Source organism: Dermochelys coriacea, chromosome 3 (assembly GCF_009764565.3).
Source record: "Dermochelys coriacea isolate rDerCor1 chromosome 3, rDerCor1.pri.v4, whole genome shotgun sequence".
Lineage (NCBI taxonomy): Eukaryota > Metazoa > Chordata > Testudines > Dermochelyidae > Dermochelys > Dermochelys coriacea.
Window position 1 is genome coordinate 158,397,079 of NC_050070.1, and position 19,238 is coordinate 158,416,316.

The 19,238-nt window shown below is 47.1% G+C and overlaps 1 protein-coding gene across 4 annotated transcripts in view; it reads right to left on the reverse strand.

Moving 5' to 3' along the window:
• GALNT14 (polypeptide N-acetylgalactosaminyltransferase 14) overlaps positions 1–19,238 on the reverse strand; it is a 186,341-nt gene that overhangs the window by 104,070 nt on the left and 63,033 nt on the right. For all 4 annotated transcript variants that reach the window (XM_043511652.1, XM_043511653.1, XM_038395335.2 and 1 more), the window contains exon 2: positions 6,189–6,358. In XM_043511652.1, coding sequence (XP_043367587.1) covers positions 6,189–6,358 — 170 coding nt within the window. The remainder of the gene's footprint in view (positions 1–6,188; positions 6,359–19,238) is intronic.

Here is a 19,238-nt window from a genome sequence, read left to right on the forward strand (position 1 = left end):
GAGGGCATCAAGGCTTTGCCTCCTAGCTCCAGCAGCTCTTGAGGTAGTAGCTGCTAAATTCGTATTAGAATTGAGATGGAAAAAGCAAGGCAAACACTGGAAACTAGACACATGGGGAGGCTCTGTGCTGGGCCATGTCATATACATGATAAAGACAAGTCCTTCAGAGGCTCCCTCGCTCTTCCCCTCCAGAGTTTGTCTTCTAATGTACCCCCACCACCAACCCATTTTCTCCCCTTCACTCTATCATCATCAGGAAGAACAAGCTTAAGGCCAGTGCAGCACCACCTGAGACTAGCAGCAGCACGTGTGCGCCTATAAAACCAGTGGAGCATTCTGAAAGTGGAGGTCAGTATGACTAGCATATGGAAGAGTAATACCATGAACACCAGAATGTCTGAACTCCTTGGGAGGTGACTGCTACGGCTGGAAGAAACTCAAAAGCCATCACTGAGAATTCTTAGGGCTTTGGGTAATGCATCCTACTCTCTGACCGTTTCCCAACTTGCTGAGCAATAGCACACCCCTCTGCACCACACCACACACAGACCCACAACCCTGACTCTCTGTGACCTGGGTTCCCATTTTATCACCATGTTTGCTAGTGGGTATTTAAGGGGGGACATGACAGGGATGCAATCCAGAGTGCATGTGTGGATCACAGTCCTCAGTGGACTAGCTAGCTTGGACAGAGAAGATGTGCATTAGAGGCACGCATACAGTGCTACGGATTCAACCTTCTGGCAAAGGTCAGCAAGCTATGCTTTGGACTTGCAGCATTTTAAGAATGATGAATTACTAACTTTGAGCAGAGCATGTGGAAATGCCTTTGTTCCACGGGAATGTGAAACGTTTAATGTTCAATGGTTGGGTAAACGGGGTCGGGATGCCATCTGCCATCGACAAGTGCTTAAAGCAGGGAGAGGCATTGCTTAGAGCAGTGGTTTTCAACCTCTTTTCATTAACAGACCCCTAAAAATTTTCAAATGGAGGTGCAGTCCCCTTTGGTAATCTTAGACACAGTCTGCAGACCCCCAGGGGTCTGTGGACCACAGGTTGAAAGCCATTGGTTTAGAGTGATCCAAGGGGGTGAAAAACTTTTAACGAGGAATGCAATTAAACATAGGAAAGGGTTAGGCTGGTTACCAGGAAAATTACTCAACTGTGAGACCCTTTAGACTGTGGTCTCCCTGGAGAAGTGGTGGAAGCCCCATTGCTCAAGTCATTGTTCCCTGTGGACTGTTTTTCAATCTGGCTTTGGGAGGGGATGGATAAAATGACTTACTAGGTCTTTTCCTGCTCTAATTCCACTGACTCTACATTTCTTCATTGTCTGAGAGAGCACTACCTTTGAATCAGCAAAGGGAAAAAAATATTGCAAAGCAACTGGAGGTTGATGCCAGATTCCCCCCCCCCCCAAACATTTGCCCCTTTTCTCTGACCCTTTAACCGGAGTTTGTTGCTCTGAGTCTGCCAAGTTTTCCTAGCACTTTCAGCTGCTTAGCTGGGCTGGGACAAAAAGCAGGGAGATCTTCAAGAACCATCCCAGAGAAAGCATCACATTCAGAATGGAAAAGCTGCAAGCACAAGAGCTGGGAAGTTCTCCCATTTCTTTGGGCAGGTGACACTAGCTGGGAATTACTGTGCTTTGGAGGTTTGCTAGTCCTGCTGCAGTCACACATGCCCTACAGTCAGGGGTGGGAGAAAAGGGTTGGAGAGGAAGCAACCTGAAACTCGGCTCGAACAGAACCTTGTCCGAGAGGTGGGCCCACAGCACCCCCACTATGACTTTGAACCCTGGATCCACCCCCCACACCCTGCAAATTTTGGGGAAGTTCAGATCCAGGAATGAACTTCACAGCTGCTCCTCATCTCTTCAATGGGCTGACCCAGAGCACCAGATTCAAACATGCCCCCTGCCAGCTTTGGAAGGGGAAGGGGCAGGGGCCAGTGGAGGGACTGAGAGAAGCACATCTCCCCTTTCCACTCCTCCTGCTACAGGCCCAGCAGGTGACCCTTTGCGGCTGATACTATTGCTCTGAGAAACCACCTGTGGTTCATCACAGCACAGCGGAAAGGAGACTCAAGTCCTGACAGGCGTGAAAAGCTCCCGAGAAAGCCTGTTCCCAGGGGATTCCGAGCCTGCTCACTAGGCCGAAGTTGTCCTTTGGCTGCTTGTCCAAACGGAGCCCTGTGCAGCTAAGCTGCTGTCAGTCTCCCATGCTCGTCGGGCAGGAGCTACCCAGCCCTTCGCAGGCTCAACTCTTCCTGCCTGGGAGGAGGTACAGCGCCAGTTTCCACGGCGTTCAACCCCAGCCGGACTCCTCTCTACCCTTTCCCTCGTGCAGCCCGTCAGCCACTGAAAATCTCCCTGCTGTGAGAGTCTGATCTGACAGTTTCCATTTGCCCACCAGGCTGCGCTAAGAGAACAAACAAACCCTCCCCAGGGCCTCTATCCAATGAGACGTAGCAGCGAGGTCTGGTTGCAATGCGCACTGTAGTGCCGGGGCTTATTGTTGCAGCTCCCCAAACAGCTGCACAGGGAACAAAAACCTCTTTCTATGGAGCGCTGTTAGACCGGTCTTCCTGCAGCCCCCTCCTCCCAGCTGTCTGGTGCTCTTGAATCTCCAGGCAGCCCCAGTTCCTTAGTGGCTGCTCTAATGCTTGAGCAACGCTGTGGATGATGCACCATTAGCCAGACATATTCAATAAATCAGAATCCAATTACCAGGTTAAGGAAATTGGAAGTAAGTGTAATTAGCCCAGGCCCCTCCCTCCACGCCCTGTGCCCTTGCTTCCTCCCTTAACGAGAGCTTTTCTTTTCCAACCCACTCCACATCATGTCCGGCACCCAGAAAAAAAAAGCTAAAACTTGACCACAGCAGCCATACCACAACAGGGTCTGGAGAAAGGGTCAGTCTAGTTGATTTTCCTTTGAAAACAGGGCAGATGGTTAATATCCCCTGCATTAATTTTCTCCAGGAATAGCAGGCTCTCTGCTTAGCTATAGTATGTGTCCATCAGGGCTGTCAGCTCCCCTTCAGAGGGAAGAGCATCTGGGCTCACTAGGCAAGGGAGTGGGGAAAAAAAAAACCACAACAGAAATTGTGCTACAGAACTGGTGCAATTTTGTCATTAGAGATGGGCTCAGGCCCCAGCCTTAGAAGCTGAATTGGGGAAGTTAATGCTGGTGATTTGGCTCCCACATTTCGGTTCTCCCCCTTTACACAGAGACAATTTAGGAATTTCAAATTCAGACCCAGGATCGGATTCTGACCCAGATTCAGACCAGGGGCTCTGGTGCAGGTCCATCTCTACTTATCAGCGTACTAAGGATTATGGCGGTTGGATGGGAACTATATTAAGATTGAGCCATGTCCTTAGAAAGCAAGCAGAGCCCCGCTATAACTCAAACCAAATGAACTGCAGAGGGAGAAGCAGGACTGGGGAACACAAGGGAAAGGAGTTCTAATTTAGCTCTCAGAAGGCAGAGTTCAGATTGCACCAGCCTCTCCAGGCAGGGCAGATCCCCTATCCATTCATCTAATCCACCCCTAGGTGATACCGTCCAGGAGAAGATGTAGCTCCTTCACTGTACTGCCAAACCAACAAGTCTCTGCTGTCTCTTCTAGTGCAAACCTTTTAAATAATTCTTTGCACCACCTGTCACTGCCTTGCATGAAGCAGCATAGAGCTGGGGGCCTGGAAGTCCTGGTTTCTAATCCTGGATATTCCCCTGGCCCTCAAGGCAGCCTTGGGCAGTGCTTGTATTGCCCCATGTGTGAATAATGTACTTCACAAGGAGGTGAAGAACCAATTAGTGATTGTTTGTTCACTGCACTGAAAGGAATACTGCTTAGAAGCATAGTCATTGGTCCTGATTGTATCCCCTAGATCCCCACCCTGTGAAAGATGGGATGGGGATGGAATAAGTCTCCATAGGGCAGCAGTCACTCTTTCTGCAGGGCCCTGAGAAGCGTTCTCTGCAGGTCTGGGGATCCAGGCATGGGGAGTGGGTAGGACGTGCCTCACCCTGCATCAGCAACATGGATCAGGAGAAAGATATTAGAGCTAGAGGCAGCGGGTAGTATCACAGAGACTGCTGCTGGCCAAGAGAGGCCTGTGAGTGTGACCCCGTTGGAACTGCACCAGCAAGAAGCTGGCTGGGATCACAGAGCCTTATGTACAGCCCTGGCCTCCCACTGAGTCCTTGAAATCCATGATGATCCCAGGGGATCCAAGGGACTGCAGGCAGGTCCCATAGAAAATGCTGCCCCTGCCCCCTCAGAATGACCAGGGAGAACGCTTTGCCACAAGAACCTCAGGGAGATTCTCTACCACAAGTTTGCCCACAGGAGGGGACAATAGGGGCCGCTATTGCTACATGCAGCTGACTGACAAAGTGACAAGATGTGCCAAGCAGGTAGGATATGGCCTGTGGCAGCTTAAGATCCTCGTGGGGAAAATGGGGATTAAAACTGCATGAGCGCTTGTAAAGGAAAGTATCAGAATCCTTTGCCTAGATACTTTATAGTGAAATCAGGCCCCTCCAGATCCTCCCCACCCCTCAAAGCTGAAAGCACTCAGCTGCTGCCTGTCAGTTTTTGACTATCATTAGGGGAGTCCATCACCCCTAAGTCAAGCAGCACTGTAATTATGAAAGATGACAATCCCCCAGATGGCACAAATCCACCTGCAAAGCACCATCCAAATGGCCCTCCAAAGCAGAAAGATTTCTTTAAGTGAGCCACTCAGGAGCCCTTTCCTTTGGCTGATGGAGAACTAGCCGGATAAGTCCTTACATTTCTCTCCCCGCCCCTGCATTTCTGCCCCACCCCCTCCCCCTCCACACACACACACACACACACACACACTTTCACTCTGCAATAATCCCTTCCTCCCTTTATTAGCCCCTTGCCCTGCTGAACAAAATAGTGAGCAGCTATGCTGCTCTTGGTGTCTCATCTGATTGTTTCCTCCACAGCACAAGATCTCCTAGGGCCAGAGGGAATCAGTGCTGGTGATATGCATGTGTGTGTACACACACACACACACACACACACACACCTGTTCACTCAAAATTCTGCCTGCCTTGGAGGAAGGTGAGGTGTATTTTTACTCAAGAATCTGAATGGAATCCAATGGGATTCACCCTGCTGAGCAGGTGAAGTTTTCACTGCATAGAATGTCAGCGTCATACATGAGACTAGACAAACAAGTCTCATCCTAAGAAAATACAGACCAAATCCTCTTCATTTGTGGGTGGATCAGTGAGTTTACTGTTTACTCAACACAAGCATCCAAAAACTAATGAAAGGGGCACTCAATAAATTTAGGCCCAACACTTAGGTTTGATTTATATTGAATAAAGTGGGAGAGGTCACAAGCATCATAGAAATAGAATAAAATCACACAGTTGCTAGCTCTCAGGATTTTATTGCATGACTCATGGTATTTGGTGCTTCTCTGAAAGCCCTGGCTTCAGGAGGCACATGATTAGGAGATGATATCTGCTTTCACTTTTAAGAAGTAAAGTTTCTAATCCTAATGGTTGCAGAGAAAAGCTTGAAAACAGGACTTGAATGCACCCTAAAGGAGAAGAAGCCAGACTAGCTTAAAATAAATGTTGAGTGCTTTTTATTTCCCATCTCATGATTTTGTGGACCCATCTCATTCTTTTGGAGGTCAGCATGTGAATCAAGAAACATTTTTTTAAAATTTCAGTGCAATAAGTAGGCATTTTTGAGGATTTAAACATTCCCTTCCAATTTGGACTAAAAACTAAAACAGCATCATTGTGTTTGCACAAGAGAACCAGGAATAGAAACTGACCATAAACAAGAAGTAAAATTGACTAGTCTAGTTTCTTTGCCCTGGTGAAATGCAAACAAAGCATCAAACAGCACAAAAGTGGTTTCAATTAATTGTCTAAGGTGATATTAGTAATGCATGTAATGAAATTATTTTTAAGCCAACATGTCTCATCTCATCAGGGTCTCTTTGAAGACAAAGATATACCCTAGGTATGTTCCCAATCCAAGAACACAGTCTGCTACATCTTTGGCCCATTAATTTTCCCCAAGTGTAGGTTTTTTGTCTCCAGTGCACACCTTTAAGGAAGGGCCAATCATGTCCCTTTTTGACTAGTGCTGCCTGATCAAGGAAGAGGATGGGAAGGATGCAAGAACCTGTAATGCCTGGTGTCGCGGATGGCACGGTCACTGGGAATCCTCTCACTCTCCCGCTGGTTAAAGGCATAGAGGCGGTATGGGTCCTCTCCGCCCTTCCATTTCCGGGCATTCAGGTACCTTCTCTCTTCAAACTGATCCCAGAGGTCATCCCAGTCGACATCTGAGCCCTGCACACACAAACATTGAACCCCATCAGAACATGGAGGCCTGCACATCACAAGTGTCTCTGGGTAGAGTGCAGTGACACCCAGCAAATGCTTAGCAGCTCCTCAGCACGTGTGCTCTCTTGCGCCCTCTCACAAATAGTAGTTGAAGTCAATGGAGTTGCACCGATTTACATAGCTGAGGATCTGTCCTGCTACAGATTAAAACGACAGACCCTTAGCACGGGGGACCCTTAGCCCTTTGGCAGCCAACTCCTCAGGCGAACCTCAGCACCATTCCACAACCATGACTCGCTTGGTTAAATTATAATTATGTGCTTTAATGTCTTCTCACACCTGTCAAATTCAACTGCCCGGCAAGGGCATTTGGGCTCAATCTGCACTTCCTTTCAGATGGCTTAGAATCATAGACTTTAAGGTCAGAAGGGACAATTATGATCATCTAGTCTGACCTCCTGCACAACACAGGCCATGGAATCTCACCCACCAACTCCTGTAACAAACCCCTAATTTATGTCTGAGCTATTGAAGTCCTCAAATTGTGGTTTAAAGCCTTCAAGGTGCAGAGAATGCTCCAGCAAGTGACCTGTGCCTCACGCTGCAGAGAAAGGCGGAAAATCCCCAGGGCCTCTGCCAATCTGCCCTGGGGGAAAATTCCTACCCGACCCCAAATACGGCAATCAGCTAAACCCTGAGCATGTGTGCAAAACTCACCAGCTAGACATCCAGGAAAGAATTCTCTGTAGTAACTCAGATCCCACCCTATCTCACATCCCATCACAGGCCATTGGGCCTGTCTACTGCTAGTAGTCGAAGATCAATTAATGGTGCAACATCTGTTCGGAAACACTGCCTGTTCACCTGGACACAACTCCCCTGCCCCCATATTATTCCGGGCAGCAGGGGGTCCTGCAAAGCAAGGCATTTGGGGATGCATCATCCCCACTGTTTGCTCAGGTATAGAGGAGCCGCAGGGCTACTAGGTTGCTCACCCAGCTGTACAAGAGTCAAAGTGTCCTTTTTTTAAGTGGCACACAATGGCTCTGGGCTGGCTTAGAGGTGCACTTGATAAGATCACATCATTACAGCAGCACAACCTCTTTGATCTCAACCTACGTGTAATACAGAGCGATTCAAACATGTACAGTAATTTCAGCACCAAAGAAAATTGTGAGCTTATCGAATAATTGATCTTTTTGTTTTTTGTTACTCCATCTCACTGCCACTCTCCCCTGCTAATGGCACAAAATGAAGCTTTAGAAACAGACGATTTTTATCCCATAATTGATTTTATTCACATCAGACAGCACATTCTCCATGTTAATAGGAAGGAGAAGAGGGAGGGGGAAGTGATAGCTCTTGCAGAAGAACAGCCTGTATCCCATACAGCAGTTTATGCAAAAAGGGCTGGATTGAGATTCCCCTAGAATGTCCCTTCTCATGCTGCAAGGCCGTTGGAGTGAAATTTAAGGGAACACAGGCCACCTTCAAAGGCATGGCCCCTGCTTCACAGCACACAGAGACTCCCAGGTCCCCTCAAGACCGCTATGGTTTTAACCAAAGGCGGCTTTATTTCTTGTCCTCCCTCTGGAGCACTCCCAATATTTCTTACTGTTGCTCACCCTGTTGGGCCAAATTCTGATTTCAGTTACACCAGCATAAATCAGGATTAGCTCCGTGATCCTCAGTGTTATTACTGATCAGTGACATGGAGATCAGAGTCTGGGTTGTTGAATGTAAACTCTTCAGGGCAGGGACATCAAGGCTCATTCTGACCTTACATTAGTGTAATGCCATTCTTCTCCCTGGAGAATTCTCTCTCTCTGTTCCCTAGGGGCCAGATTCACCCTGCTGTAACTCCAGCTGAATCCACCTCCACCAGTGGAGTTATCCCAGAAAGAAATTTGGCCTTTGAGTTCCATCTGGTCAATATATAAGCAGAGGAAGCGATTCCCCTCTTGCACCGACTCAGCCCATGCAACAGAGGAGCAAGCTCAATTCTATCCCAATCCTGATCTAAGCATATTATCAGCCTTAGTCTGATTGCAGAAGCTTTATTACCAGCCATGCTGCAATAGGCAAGAAGACCATGACTTTATTTTCATATCCCAAGGTGAGCATACAGTTGCTGAGAGTCATAAAAATCATCTTTTAACTTGCAGACACAGCACATTCAGCAGAGGGAATAAATATGGTGCACCACAATGTCATTTCTTACAATTGCTTTGCTGCTTTTAGCTGCTCTACCTGGGCTGGGCTGCTTCTGATGACAATCACAGAACAGTCCACCTTTCTGAACATCAGTCCGGCATCCCAGGACACCAAGAATGAAGGAAAGTTATTAAAATGTTAAGGCCACTCCAGTCCATCAGGAGGTTTATGAGCAGAAGGCTATCCATAAAAGTTTGTAGGCTCTTGGTAGCAGTGCAGAATATTGTGCAATAAATATAGTTTATGTTTTTTTAAGGCATCTTGTAAAACATGATTTACCAGCACAGTGAAAGATCAGGGAAAACAGCTGATTGCATCTCAGAACCACTGAAGCGCTGAAATTTACAAGGGCTGGAGAGGACCCTGAGATTCCAGCTCTGTTGAAGAAACACTCAGCAGTTTAGATCCCAAGCTGAAATTGTGTTTTTGAAAAAAAAGTTTTATAAAAACTTAATATGAATAGAAATGTTTCCATTTTAAAATGGCCATAAAAACAGGTCATTTAAAAAAGAATGTATATGAAACAGTGATATTGAGCTAGACAGGAGACCCAGAAAAGGGAATGGACTATAAACAGGAAGTGAAACTGACCAGTCAAGTGAGGGAAGAGCAAAAATTAAACCATGCGCAAAATATTACAAATTTCTTTCAGCTTTATATAGAAGAAATTTATCCCTCTTTAGTGTGGCCCTAATTCTCCATTACCCTGTACCTTGTGTACTCATTTACACCAATGCTCAAGTGGATGTCGGGCAGAACAGTGGAGAATCAGACTCTGCATTGAGAGATTTATCAGCACAGCATCCCTTTAAAACCTTGGCATAATGGCAACCTATCCCTGTACAGTATGGCTAAGCAGCTTGGCCCTTTGATCTCTGAATAATTGTGCTGCAAGGGCATGCGGGTAGTGGGCAAGTCTCTGCCAGCTTGAGCTTGATCAATGGCTCCATGTCTAGTTGGCAGCCGGTGTCAAGTGGAGTGCCCCAGGGGTCGGTCCTGGGGCCCGTTTTGTTCAATATCTTCATAAATGATCTGGAGGATGGTGTGGATTGCACTCTCAGCAAATTTGCAGATGATACTAAACTGGGAGGAGTGGTAGATACGCTGGAGGGGAGGGATAGGATACAGAAGGACCTAGACAAATTGGAGGATTGGGCCAAAAGAAATCTAATGAGGTTCAATAAGGATAAATGCAGGGTCCTGCACTTAGGATGGAAGAATCCAATGCACCGCTACAGACTAGGGACCGAATGGCTCGGCAGCAGTTCTGCGGAAAAGGACCTAGGGGTGACAGTGGACGAGAAGCTGGATATGAGTCAGCAGTGTGCCCTTGTTGCCAAGAAGGCCAATGGCATTTTGGGATGTATAAGTAGGGGCATAGCGAGCAGATCGAGGGACGTGATCGTTCCCCTCTATTCGACACTGGTGAGGCCTCATCTGGAGTACTGTGTCCAGTTTTGGGCCCCACACTACAGGAAGGATGTGGATAAATTGGAAAGAGTACAGCGAAGGGCAACAAAAATGATTAGGGGTCTAGAGCACATGACTTATGAGGAGAGGCTGAGGGAGCTGGGATTGTTTAGTCTGCAGAAGAGAAGAATGAGGGGGGATTTGATAGCTGCTTTCAACTACCTGAAAGGGGGTTTCAAAGAGGATGGCTCTAGACTGTTCTCAATGGTAGCAGATGACAGAACGAGGAGTAATGGTCTCAAGTTGCAATGGGGGAGGTTTAGATTGGATATTAGGAAAAACTTTTTCACTAAGAGGGTGGTGAAACACTGGAATGCGTTACCTAGGGAGGTGGTAGAATCTCCTTCCTTAGAGGTTTTTAAGGTCAGGCTTGACAAAGCCCTGGCTGGGATGATTTAACTGGGACTTGGTCCTGCTTTGAGCAGGGGGTTGGACTAGATGACCTTCTGGGGTCCCTTCCAACCCTGATATTCTATGATTCTATGATTCTATGATGCTCGCCAAGTTCACATGGAATAATGGACAGATGCAGTTCCAAGACAATGCAATTAGCCAACTGCTGTGACGTCAACCATATGTTCTAGGCACCTCTGTTTGTACTTGCAGCATTACAAGGACACCAGCCATTTACATATGGTGGTGAGGCTGCAACATTAAACTCTGAAGTTCTGAGAAGCCTAGCCTACGAGAAGGCACAGTGGTTGAGAGTGCTCCAGCTAGGATTGTGTGCTCAGCAGACAAGGGAAGGAAACAAGCTACTGTAGATGACTGAATAGGACTTTTCCATTTATAGATTCCAATCCTTGGATAGAAGGCACCCAATGTCTAGAAGCAGAGCTGGTTTATCAGACAGTGAATGCTTCCTGCAACTAAAATGGAATGTTCCCCCATGAAGTTTGGGGCACGGTGCTGCTGGGAGGCGCATCTAGGGTAACCCTCTGCATTTTAAGGAAATGCCACCAGAAAGATTATAATCCAGCCCACCTTCACTTCCAGAAGCTCAGACCATGCACAGGCAAGGTAGCAGGCTCTGCCTTTTGTCTGGCCTCTCCCTGGAAGCTGGGGAGACTAACAGCCTTTTATTACCATCCTCCTTCTCCCTCCCCTCCCCCCCAAGCTGCCTGTCCCTGAGCCAACTTTCTCTCCCTTTAAACTCTTCCTCCACTCCTGGCATACCTTGAAGGTGCTGCCGGGCAGGGCCACCTATGAGCCCAGAGTAACTCCTTAACCCCTTCCTTCACAGTGTGGGGCTTGCACACCCTGCCACATGTGGTCACCCTACACAGATGGGACATCAGATGCAGAGCTTCAGCACTTGATTACATTCTGCAGAGTTTACCCCAGTGTCCTGGCCAAATTCCTACTGGATAATTACACTTTCTTTACTATAGCTAAATACCCCCTTGGAGTCTCATTGGGATGCAGTATTCTTCCACCTCCTCTCCTTAACTTCCTGTGAGATAACTTCCTGCATGCAATCGGATGGGAATGTTTAGGCATACACTCACTGCAGACAGCAAATCTGCACTGGATATCAGGAAGGATGCATTGTATAGGAAGTGTTCAGGCTATCCAAGTGTTTTACTGAGAAGACAAATTCTTCAACTTGCAGATAGATGATTTACCTGTTCCTGGACCACCACCAAAGGAAAGGAAAAGCACTATCACACATGCAGGGACCACACATCACTTCTGGATTATTGGATAATATCTTCATTATATTTCCACCATGTATTATCACCTCTTCCTCACACTAGAATTCTGTCTTGGGAGTTATTTAACCGATGTGCAGAAATCTAAATTTAATTTATTATGATCTAACTCACTTTAGAAGCCAAATTACCTTGCACTAGAGAAAGATCAAGTCAATATTCCACTTGCCTTTCTATTTATCTTCTGCGGGGCTCCTCTTTCGGTCTCATTCATTTTCTCTCATGTTCTGGTAATAAATTCTATTCCTCCCCCCCTCACAATTAGGCAATTTCTCTTTCAATGCTGCAGTTTAATGTTTGGTATTAATTATAGGAAACACAGTCACTTCTTTTGGCAGAAGAGTTTGAGAGACTGAATAAGTCTACAGCAGACAGAGGAAAAAAACAACCCTCATTCTCTGGTTTAAAAAAGGGGGCGAGGGACAGCCTACCACTTTAATGAAATAGGTTCTTCTCTCTTCCTCTCAATAGCACCAGGCAAACCACTCTGTTAGGAAACTTGCCTGTTAAGATTCACTTACAGTAGTTAATCATGCTCACCAGTTGTGAAAAGCAAGCTCTGCTTTCGTGCTTTAGATGGGTGAATGGCTCACAGAGTTTGGGATCAGTTTAGTAGAGCTGCATCTGTACAAACTGGCATCAATATTAGCCTGGCTATACCATGAAATAGGCATAGTTGTGAGATTTTTAGTAATTCCATGGGGCTGGAAACCTATACAGTAAGCAAACATTTGTCCCTGGTAGCTGCCACCTTGTGCATTAGAACTTATGCTTTTTTTAAGGAAGCCTCCAGCCTCTAGGATAGTGGAGAAAGCTATTGAAATGGGAGCAGGGTATGAATGGATGCCAATAACTGCCATACATCAAAGGAATGTTAATTCTGAAATTTACTGATGACAATTTAGATTTCAGTAAAGGTAACTATTTCACTGCTTGTCAAAGAAAGAAAAACAATCATGATCATGTCAGGCATGAGCCAAAGTCTATTGAAGACAATCCAAGTCTTTAAATTGACTTCAGTGGGCTTTAGACTAGGTTCATTATGAAAATTTGAACAACTGACCTTGAGTGCCAACTCTTGGACAGCAGAAGTGAGTGAATCTTGGGCTGTGGGTGGACCTTCCGACAGCGCTGGAACCCACACTGGCTGAGTATGCATCTTTGTCCCCCTTTAGTAGCTGAGCCACATAAGAGGATAAGAGCCTACTACAACTGCCAATCCCTGTGCTCAGACCACCTGAGCAAAACTGTCCCTCAGAAGTGCCTTAGGATCCTTCAGGATTCAAGATTATTTATAATTTAAAATACCCAGTGAGTTCTAATGCTTCACTACACATGGACTGAACAGAACTGGATGGGGACAACCTTTAAAAAGACTTTCAAGGTTTTTGGACCCCAATATTCCCCTACAAGTAGCTTTTCCTGTTCAGCTGGGAGTAGGGTGACCAGACAGCAAGTATAAAAAAATTGGGACAGGGGTGAAGGGCAATAGGTGCCTATATAAGAAAAAGCCCCCAAAATCATGGCTGTCCCCATAAAGTCAGGACATCTGGTCACCCTAGTTGTGAGGGCAAGGTTCTTTCCCTGCATTGCTTCAGTGAAGGGTGTCCAGCAAGGAGACACTGTTAGAAATGAACAAGTGTGGTGTCTGGTGCATCCCACACAAACAAAAAACTAATTCAAGAGACATTAGACTAGTCCTCGCATAGAAGCATCAGAGTGTGACCAGTTGACAAACAACCAGAATGCATCAGAACAACACACCTGGATAAGCCCTTGGGAATCAATTATAGTGCCATGGGAGTGGGGTCGAGGAGAGAAACTGTGTGTGCTCTAAATAGAATTGGCTGAGTTCATCCCTGGTAGAAGTCAACGACATTGTACCAGGGATGAACTGGGTCTCATCAGCATAGTCTCCCACTCTGACCCCCACCTGCTTTCCCTAAACAAAACCCTGAGCTATCATCCTCCAGGCACATTACAAAGAGAATAGAAAATGCTACAGGCAGGCTAGAGGCAAAATTAAATTCAAAGGGGATCTACCTTATTACACCAGATATTTGACACTTTCCCAGCTGAGAACACACTCTGAACAGCCTCTTCCTTCTTTACAGCTTGCTAAGCGGGCTCCTCCAAACCACCTGTAGCCCTATTAAAGAGAGAGAGAGGTCTCTCACTGTGACAGTACATTAAAAATTGAGAGTCTAAGCACAGAGATGTACTTCCTTGTCTGCCTCTTAAATCAAGGCTCAGAAAAGAAGGGGGGGGGGGGAGACTGCACAAAGAGACTAGGTCATTAGCAGTAAAGACTACAGTTTTCCAGAGATTGTTAATGCTTTGTTTATGTGGATTTCTATGAATATGACATTTTAATGGCATAATAATTGTGCGATTACAGTGCAGCAGGGATTGCTAGAGCAGGAACAGAGAGTGAGTGGCTCAGACCGATGCAGCTGTGGGTTCTTCAGTTTCCCCTGGGAAGCTCAGGCTGCAGCCAGGTATCCACAGCATTTCCATCCAGGGCGCATGGGTGAGCCAGCACCACGCCATGGCCTCTACACACTCCCACCACAAGGGTAGAAACCGCTTCAGTAACAGGTGCTGCAAATGGCAGGTCAAGGCTGCCATGGAAGGGAGAAGGATGCAGTTACAAGAGCATGTCACCCAGCGTGCGGCACCCAGCATGGTGCTGCATGGGGTAATGAACAGAGCTGGTTCGAGATACCTCGCCTCCTGCTGGTCTTTACTCAGTGTGGTGCTGTATGCAATGACCTACGGTGCTGCAGGAGGATCAGGTTCATGTCACCCAACCTGCCCCTGCGCATTGCCCACTGGGCTGCTGCACGCAGTAAGGAAGAGCTCAGTGGGCTGAGCTGATGCACTCTCCCCTGCCTGCTCCTCCCAACCCCTTATCTAGAAAGGTGCTGTGTGCAATAATGAGCCTTGCTGAGCCATTCTGCTTTTATAATTGGCCCCAGGGCTATGAGAGCCAGTACCCTGGAGATTAGTTCCATTCGACAAGCAAGCCCATTGTGTTTACAAATGCGGCCATGCCAACCCAAGAGAAACAGGTTGGGAAAAGTATAAACAGAGCTCAGGATCTGAATCACCAGCACTCCCTGCAGCTCCTTGGGTTTTCCTTGGAGCGCTGCCATCTAACCTTGCTTAGCTTAAATCAAAAAAGACTATTGCCCCAGAGGTGGTATCTGCAAATTGCAGCTACATTTAGGGCAACAGTAAATTAATTCAAGGAGAGAAGGGGCATAAATTTCACCCTGGGAGTACAGGCCAACCCTTGTTTTACATATGTCTCAAGGGACTTCCAAGCCCTTTGTAAAGGCCGGTGAAAACCATAGACCAGGCAGCAGATCTTTGTCTCAAGCAGATCAGACTAAGTGAAGTGGCAACAAAAAAAGCATACAGAGATCTGCAGGAGTACAGTCTGGGATGTTTTTCAATCACAGGCCTAAAGACACCATTTGACGAGGCCCAATGTAGGAGAACCACTCCAAGTTTTGTTTACAGAGGGCCACTCCCAACGCCTAAGGCCAATGGGTATCCAACCCAAATATAACAAACAGGCAAATGTGCCCTTATCCCAGGTTGGGTCTGACCCAAGAATCTGTCCAAATTCAGAGAGAGAAAGTGACTCAACACGCTCCTTTTTATAGTTCCTAAAGGAGCCATAGACCCCAGCTCAGCCTCTCTTCATTCCCCCTTGGCTGGGAATTTTGGCTGCCGTGAGGGCAGCCATCTGCTGTAGATTAAAGGTTTAATTCTCTCCCTGCAAACCATGACGTAGGGCCTCTATTCCCTGCCACACGCCCTTAGACCTCCCAATGAGCCCAGGTTTATCCTGCTTTGAACCCCCAACCCCTTGACCTGGTCAAACAGCAGTTAGGCCCAGGTCTCCCACTTGAGAGGGCCCCCAGATAAAATGCTGTTGCGACCTGTTGCATGGGATCACAGCATCACTCAGGTTTGGTCCCTCTGCTCCTCTATCTCAGTCTACAGAGGGAGAGATGGGCCAACCTGAATGGTGCTGTGTCACACTTTAGTCCTTTGTAATGTTAGAAGGTATGCACCCTGGTTGCTTTCCTTCCACTGGCCATCCTGAGACATCTAACCTTCACAGTGTACTAGGGTTCTCACTGGTTTCAGAGTAGCAGCTGTGTTAGTCTGTATTCGCAAAAAGAAAAGGAGTACTTGTGGCACCTTAGAGACTAACAAATTTATTTGAGCATAAGCTTTCGCGAGCTACAGCTCACTTCATCAGATGTATTCAGTGGAAAATACAGAGGGGATATTTATATACATAGAAAACATGAAACAATGGATATTTCTCACTGCATTTCTTTCCTATACCCTATCCCTAGGGGGTATATACCATCCACACAATTCACTCACTATGTGTTTGCCGATCACAGCCACAATACACAGTCCCCGCAACCAGCTGAGATTAGAGGCAACAAGAACAAGTGGTATAAGAAATGCACTGATGAGTATGGCAGGAGAGGTAGACCTGAATTGGGCAAGAACCAGAGGTACTGTGAGCATGCAAACCACACTTCTCTTCAGGATGGAATGAGACCTGCACAAAGTGCATGCAATTAAGTTGTGGGGTAGTAGCAGTCCTGCAAGGAGTAGACAAAGCATTAATGTGAATGGGGATTCTTCAGGAGCTTGTGCCACAACAGCCTGTGCTCTGGGAAAAGAGGGTCCCAAGTTCTAATGTACAATTTAACTGCTGACTATGTTCCCTACCTGTAGGCAGCCCAGAGACGTATACAGAATGCACAATACGTGCTGCAACAATTATAAATACCTAGTCTGGGGAAAATGTTCTGAAACTGAAAATTAAAGTTTCCAGTAAGGTGTAAAAGAAATTAAGAAATAAAAAGAAACCCCTCAGTTTGGCACAGCCCATTCTGTTCACCAGTCTTTGACAAGTGTCCACACACTGCCAGTTGCAGCATGAATGCCAGCTGTCTGCAAAATATGCTGCCTGTCACCTGTAAAGAGTATTAAAATTCAGCTTCTGCTAGGAGTATCCAGGAAAGAAAACTCCTTGCCTTTCTTTAGAAAAAACTAATCATCAGGTAAAAGAAACGCATCAGATTGTATAACTGTCTGAGAAACACGAAAGCAGGTTCTGGCTCCCCATCCTTCTCTTTTCTGCCTCATTTCCAAAGGAAGTGAGACAGCCCATCCCCCATCACCTCCTGCTGCCTTTTCCCAGGACTCATCTGAAGATTAAGATCTTATTTATACATCCCAAGGGTTGTTCATGCCAGTGACAGGCACTGGATCAATGTCCGCTATTTATCATCAAGAGAAAAAAATGCACCAGGGATAGCAGTGGGCCAAGCTGTCCCTCTAACGTTCTTAAACCCCGAGCCACGAACACCTTCTAGAGGTGAAAGGGGAGGTCAGTTTCCATGGCTTACATGGTGTTGGCACTGAGATGACTCATTGGCCCTGCAATGGTTAACTGTGATGGCAGTTTGCACAATACAGATATCGGATTACTAAACGCTGAACTGAGACCACTAGGCTCATTGCATGTAAGACACCAGGCAGCTATTCTATGGAACCAGTTTTAGTCACCAAACAGAGCGCTTGGCTAATTTTCATTGCCACCAAGACTTTTTCATTCATGGTGGCAGAGACAGCTGATGAGTTGTCCATTATGGGGCAGTAGCTGGTAGCCAATCAGTGCCATCCACATTGCAGCATGACAGCCTCATACACCACCATTCCTTGGGGTGCTGACTGAAGAGGAAGAATCTGAATGAGTCTGACAGACAGAACCACGCAGGGAGAAGTCTGATGCCCCCATCACTCTGGTATCAGAGTATTAGAAATGATAGAATGCATGTGGGAGAGACAGAGAAGGACAAGTGGGCTTGCAGGGTTGGTGGGGGCAGAGGAGTGGGGGAAGAAGGATGAGACTGGAGAAACTTTGGGGCAGCAGGAATCTGGCCCAAGCCTTCCCAGCTCTTATGCCTCCAGCCCATCACATGTCTCCAGAACAAAGATGGGGGTCAAGAACCCAGCGTCCTCTTGGCCTCTCTCTCCTGCCAGGCATCACAAAAAAATGCTTCAGCACTGCACCATATTGTCTGGGATGCTGGGTTAAGGCTCAGGGCTCCACACGACAGAGGCTGTGGACTTACACTGGAGGTGGAGTATCTGTGACAGAAAACATCATAGCCTGGTACAGCAAGATGGCACCATAACCAGATCTCTGACAACTGGTCCCAAGATGAAGGGGGAGCAATATGGTGAAGGGCTACAGGCAGACCCTGCTCAGGAAGCTTTGCCTGCTCTTAGTATTTGATGCCCTGGGGGTTAGAGACCGAGCAGCTGCATTCATGGTCAGTCTGAGGATCAATGGGCTTTGGAAATGGTTCCTGGAACGGCAACGCTGTGTGTGTTACCCCTCCCTGGGAATGAAGCTCACATGGCACAGGGCTCTCATCTCTTTCCCCTCTAACCACGGAGCTACAGAGTCACCTTCTCTCTCGCCCAATGACTCTTTAAGAGAGTCTTAAACATCCTGCAGAGACCAGCCCAGGACAGAGCCAACCAATTGGAGCAGAGAACCTTGTCACACTGGTACCAAAAACCATAAAAGGAACTAAAACAACAGGCTTGAAAGAATGAGCCAGTGTAGCTGGCAGACACATTAGGGACTGATTGTGCCAGGCCTTGCACAGGTGCGCAAGGGAGTGGGGAGAAGCCCCTGTGCAAAGACCAGCCTGACTCATTCTGGGTGCTTCTATAGTATCTCCATGGGGAGCCAGGTGTCCCTGGAACAGCCCCTGGAGTATACAGTAGCATGTGCTTCTACTACCCACAAGGAGTGCTGTGTGCCTTTGTAATGCCCCCATGGGGTATTCTACCCTGTGCTCTAACATCCTGTCTGTTTGCCATGACTGAGGCATTACAGAATGAATATAAGAATATACCAATGGCACCACAGCATCAGCAAACACCAAAGAACTCCTGGTCATCTGGCCCAGCCTGCCGCTGGAGACTCTGCTGTCCTGAGGTTTGTGCTCACTAGAAGTGCAGTAACTCTCTTCCCTGCTTTTGGATGGCTTGAAGTTTGTTTCCATTCAGGGGTACTGGAGGCGGACAGTAATCTCTCAGCAGGAATTGTAACCAAGCATTATACAAACGAGATTTAAATATCTGCCGCAGCATTGGGGGAGGCTCAATTATAGATCTGTTACCATCCGAGGCACTAATGCCAGATGAAAGGATTATATCACTTCACACAGAGAAAAGCTCATCCCACCTTCTCCTCTGGTGCCAGCGTGTGCTCTTAGGAAGGAACACAACCCCAGCAGGGGCAGCTGGTGGAAAGCAACAAGTTTGACATAACAGGTACCTCCCCCACACAGCACAGTTAACCCAAGGGGACCTGAGAGGGCCATCCAGTGGGGGGAGTATGGGGGTGAGGGGAAATTCTATGTACAGTGTCA